General features: G+C 38.3%; 1 protein-coding gene across 1 annotated transcript in view; it reads right to left on the bottom strand.

The window, feature by feature from the left end:
* Positions 1–5,395, bottom strand: part of LOC107719650 (neurocan core protein-like) — a 140,018-nt gene that overhangs the window by 75,520 nt on the left and 59,103 nt on the right. Inside the window, exons 5-6 of the mRNA XM_016527136.1 lie at positions 4,155–4,448; positions 3,070–3,819 (exon numbers count right to left, since the gene is read on the bottom strand). Of these exons, the coding sequence (XP_016382622.1) occupies positions 3,070–3,819; positions 4,155–4,448 (1,044 nt within the window). The remainder of the gene's footprint in view (positions 1–3,069; positions 3,820–4,154; positions 4,449–5,395) is intronic.

Below are 5,395 nucleotides of genomic sequence, written 5' to 3'. Positions count from 1 at the left end.
ATATATATATATATATATATATATATGGAAAGTCTGTGAACCCTTTAGAATTTTCTATATTTCTGCATAAATACATGATGCATCATCATGCAAGTCCTGAAAAAAACCAAAGACAAAGAGAGCCCCATCAAACAAATGAGATGAAAACATATACTTTGTAATTTATTTATTCAGGAAAATGATCCAATATTACATTTTTGTGAGTGGCAAAAGTATGTGAATCTCTATGATTAGCAGTTAATTTGAAGATGAAATTAGTTAATCTGTTCAGAGGTGTTTACAATCAGTGGGAGGAATATCAGGTGTCAGTGCAGACCCTCTTTTATTTGAAGAACAAAGATCTATCAAAGTCTGATCATGTTTGTGGAAGTGAGTCATGGCATGAACAAAGGAGATCTCGGAGGACTTCAGAAAAAGAGCTGTTGTTGCTCAATAGGCTGGAAAAGGTTACAAAACCATCTCTAAAGGGTTTGGACTCCACAAATCCACATTCAGACAGATTGTGTACAAATGGTGGAAATTCAAGACCACTGTTACCCTCCCAAGAAGTGGTTGACCAACACAGATCACTCCAAAGCAAGACGTGTACTAGTCCACAAGGTTGCAAAGTAACTTCTAAGCAATTAAAGGCCTTTCTCAAATTAGCTAATGTTAATGTTCACGAGTTCACCATCAGGAGAACACTGAACAATCACGTGTACATGTCAGAGTAGCAAAGAGAAAGCCACAGCTCTCCAAAAAGAACATTGCTGCCCATCTGAAGTTGCTAAACATCATGTGGACAAGCCAGAGGGTTATTGGAGAAATGTTTTGTGGACGGATGAGACCAAAATAGAACTTTTTGGTTTAAATGAGAAGTGTTATGTTTGGAGAAAGAAAACACTGCATTCCAGCATAAGATCCTTATCCCATCTGTGAAACATGGTGGTGGTAGTATCATGGTTTGGGCCTGTTTAGCTGCATCTGGGCCAGGGCGGCTAACCATTATTGACGTAACAATGAATTCTGAATTATACCAGCAAATTCTAAAGGAAAAGAAGAACTGAATCTCAAGAGAAAATGGGTCATGCAGCAAGACAACGGCCCCAAGCACACAAGTCATTTAACCAAATGTTTTGTGGACGGATGAGACCAAAATAGAACTTTTTGGTTTAAATGAGAAGTGTTATGTTTGGAGAAAGAAAACACTGCATTCCAGCATAAGATCCTTATCCTTATCCTAAATATTGGTTAAAGAAGGACAAAGTTAATGTTTTGGAACGGCCGAGTCAAAGTCTGGACCTTAATCCAATTTAAATGTTTTGGAAGGACCTGAAGCAAGCAGTTCATAGGAGGAAACCCATCAACATCACAGAGTTGAAGCAATTTTGTACTGAGGAATGGGCTAAAATTCCAACAAACTGTTGTGCAGGACTGATCTGCAGTTACAAGAAGCATTTAGCTGCAGTTATTGTTGCAAAAGGGGGTCACACTAGATACTGAAAGCAAAGATTCACATACTTTTGCCACTCAGATATGTAACACTGGATCAATTATTACTCTGAGGGTCTCATATTTAGCTTCAGTTACATGTATGGAACATTTTTCTTTTTAAAAAATTAAATGTCACTTGATTTGATATTTTGTGTCTAATGCAATGGCATTCATGGATTTTGTGGTTTAAGTGTCCAGTTATATAGTGGAAATAAATTTCAAGTATCTGGATACTCAACAAAGCAGATGCTTGAACCCACTGTTCTATGGGACGTATGCATTTCACAGACTTTCTTCATATCACACTTTCATCTGTATACAACTTTTTGTGGAACTCAAGGACACGGCGAGTTTATATAAAAGATGGCTGGATTTTCTGAATTCTCAACAGGCTCTATGTAATGAAACTCGAAACAAGGGGAGAGACGGAGCAGCATGCAGCGAAGGGTGAAATAGCCAGTGAATCCGAACTCGACTAAATGACCTCTGCTGGAGAAAAAACGAACGGAAACAACCAGATTGAGTCCAGAGTATCTTTACGCACACACACCACGGCCCTGACGATGATCATGCCTCGAATAATTAGGAGAGACTTGGAGTTTGTAGCGGTGCCTGCGGTTTCGGCCAAAGCACATTAATTAGATTCAGATGTAAATAATGCATGCTGACTAAAGCTGGATTTTCACCCGGCATTAAACATTAATGTTCCCTGTTGAATTTGGTTCGCGGGGAGGATATTTGTACTGATGATGCCTTGAGAACGGACTGCTGCCAAAACCCATCGCGTTAAAACCACACCAGTTAGACATGCTTCAATCTCAGCCTAAGGCTTGCAACGCTCTAAATTTTCAGAGGTTGGATCCCATTTTGCTTTCTCCTACTACACAGCTTTACTTGGCACAGATATGACAGACATTGATATCCATTAAAAGCCCTAAAGCAGTAGGTAGGAATACATCTCAGTGCAGTGACCTCTACAGCGACCTTTCGACTTTCGTATTCCAGAGAATAAATCGGCAACCTTCCTCTTCGGGGGCTGCGCCTAAAGAACCATTTGCTGCCATACTGTTTTTCTTTTAAAAACAATTTAAAAAATCAACAGTAAGCTGTTGAAAGACATAGTATGCTGAAGAAATGTATCTTTGCACCAAGTGGATGCCATATTTGATTTGCTGTGAATGAAAGTGACGCTATGAGGGTTAGAAGTACAGTACACATAATAAATTAGGGAGGCATGGTAAAAACATTTAAATTTGACCTTCATTTTACAAAAAGATGTGTAGTTACTTTAATAAAAATCAACCAATGAGACATAAGTGCTCAAAGATGAAGAAACACCCTTATATTGACCAATAAAGTCAGATTGACCTCCTGGTTGAAAGACTGACTTCTTGGCCAAACATCTACAATAGAGAAAACTCTCACTTTGGTGGTTTCAAATCACCCCGTTCTATATAATCCAAGTATAAAATAATACAAAATGTAATTAAGCTCTACTTCAACTAAATTAAGCACAAACTTAAATTAAGAAGAGAAGCTGCATGTGTAAATGTACGTGTTGAAATGCCTTTTAAGTTTTGGATGAGTCTGTCATACCTTTGGCTGGTCCAGTGAAGCTGTCTGTGAAGGTCTGTGAATATGGATGATCCATATGAGAATTGCTTGGACTCTTTATCTCCTGCGACGCAGCCACCAAGACAACTTCTTTCTCCTGTTCCAAGAGCTCTTCTTCTAGATCTGATGAGGAGGGATTATATGAATGTTCCTTGATATTAGGCTCCATGATGGCGTTATCAGCGCCACCTTTGCTTGTTTTTCCTCTACTTGGCTTCGTCCTGATAGGTGGGACCATTTCTGAGGTACCTTGGTAGAGGCTGGACTCAGTGGCCGGTATCTCAGGTTCTCCAGTCCCGGTCCAGTACCTAAATGGCTTCATGATTGTTTTCACAAAGTTGGAAATGACGCTGTTACTGGTCTGAGCTTGCGTAGAGGAAGATGGCGTGATTGAAGACGGGTCAGGAGATCCATCATCGGTCTCCTCTTTCGCCGAACCCCCTTGAAGGTTCTCCTGCTTCTCCACAGCATCGTTGGGATCGTCTTCCCAGTCTACAGACTTTTCTTCAGGTCCAAGATGGATTACAACATGCTCCTCTGAGATTTCTGAAGATTTGTTGTTTATGATGGACTCAAAGTCTTCTTTCTCAAGATCGACCAGACCGGTCCAAGTTGAAGGTTCAGGGAAGGCTCCATTTCTTTGGAGCTGCACCTCTTCATCGCTTGAAGAGTTCAGAGTGGAGTTTTCTAGGGTCTTGTGGAGTATCGCCATCAGCTCTTCGTAATTTTTCTCTGAAAGAGTAAGATCGTCAATGGTGGCACTGACACAAAAAACTACAAAGCAAATATCCATACAGAAGTCCATAAAACCAAAGTAATCTAATCCTCATTTCATACATTTTTCAGATACTTATGACACCAGGGTGAAACTCTTGATGTTACGTGGTATAAATTATTTGGAAATATGATCCAAAATTATGTAGACGGAATGTAAGAGAATTTTTTATGAAACTTCTCAAAGTAAAAAAAAAAAGAAATCTCCATCATTGAGGTCAGAACCCCCCAAAAGACGTTTTTATGAATATATCCCTGAACCGAAACAGAGAAAGGCCACTAGTTCAACCAACCATGATAGCAGTAGGCATCAAAGAGATCGCTAGTGTCTGGGAATCCGGTGCGGTTGGGGTTGTGGTAAACGGTCCGTACTCCTGGCTCATCCCCTCCGCAGTGACGCCGGGGCAGGTTGATGGGATAACGCACGCTGCCGTCAGCCAGCCAGCCGGGGTCACAGCGGTCTAGGCCACCCTGCCAGGCCAGGTAGAGCTGCCCGACTGTGGCCAGCTGAGCTCCCAGAGTGTGGCAGTGAGTGGAGGCAGATGCCAGGCTCAACTTCTCCGGCACACTGGTGTGGAACACTTCACCTGGAGAGAGAGAAAAGATGGATAGTGCATGTAATTTATAAGTGCTAATTTCCCATAAGGATGCTGCTGTTTGCAACATGAGACCTATAAATAAACTTTATAAAAAAACGAAATATGGTTTTATATACATAATAATGTTTAACAAATCTACCCTAAAACAGGTGATTGCTAAATATAGGGGAAACTTCAAATATACTTTTTGTAACAATGAGATTGAATGTATTGTTCATTCATTTCTTACTATTTCTAAAAAAATTGTTCTGGTGGGATTTTTTAAAGCTGAAAAATAAAATAAAATAAAATGACGAAATATTTTTATCCTTAAATGTAAAGTGTCGACCAAAAAGAAACCAATTTCAGACATTTCAAAATGTATTTTTTGAATATATTTGAATATATTTCAAAATCTTTATATTGTGTACTTTGTACACATTACATTATATATTACATTATATTATATTATGTACTTTGTATACCATAAATATAACCAATAAAATAAAATCTAGATATTTGTCATGTTAAAAATAAAATAAAATATTGCAATTTGAATAAAATATGATAAATATACTAAATAAAATACTAAATGTTTGTCATGTTGAAAGTAAAATAAAATAAAATCCACCACAATGGCAAAAATCACTTTGTTTTCCTGTAACAGATCCAATTTCTGTTATAAGTAATATACAAGGACAAAACTAAATAATTCTGTCCTCCCAAAGATGGATGGATGGAAAGGCATATAGACAGACATATAAACTAACACACCAATAAATAAAATATTTATAACCAAACATTTTATCAATTTAAAAAAAAAAAAAAGTTCTGTAAAAAATACATAAATTAATAAATTACACCAATATGACAGGCATTAAACTTTTAAGCGATTCTGGAATACTAACTCGCAGCAGGAGGCAGGACTGTCACTCTTGCATGAAACACTTGGACGT

Source organism: Sinocyclocheilus rhinocerous, unplaced genomic scaffold, assembly GCF_001515625.1.
Source record: "Sinocyclocheilus rhinocerous isolate Xijiao unplaced genomic scaffold, SAMN03320098_v1.1 scaffold1294, whole genome shotgun sequence".
NCBI classification, from domain to species: Eukaryota; Metazoa; Chordata; class Actinopteri; order Cypriniformes; family Cyprinidae; genus Sinocyclocheilus; species Sinocyclocheilus rhinocerous.
This window is presented reverse-complemented; position numbering and strand designations above follow the sequence as displayed.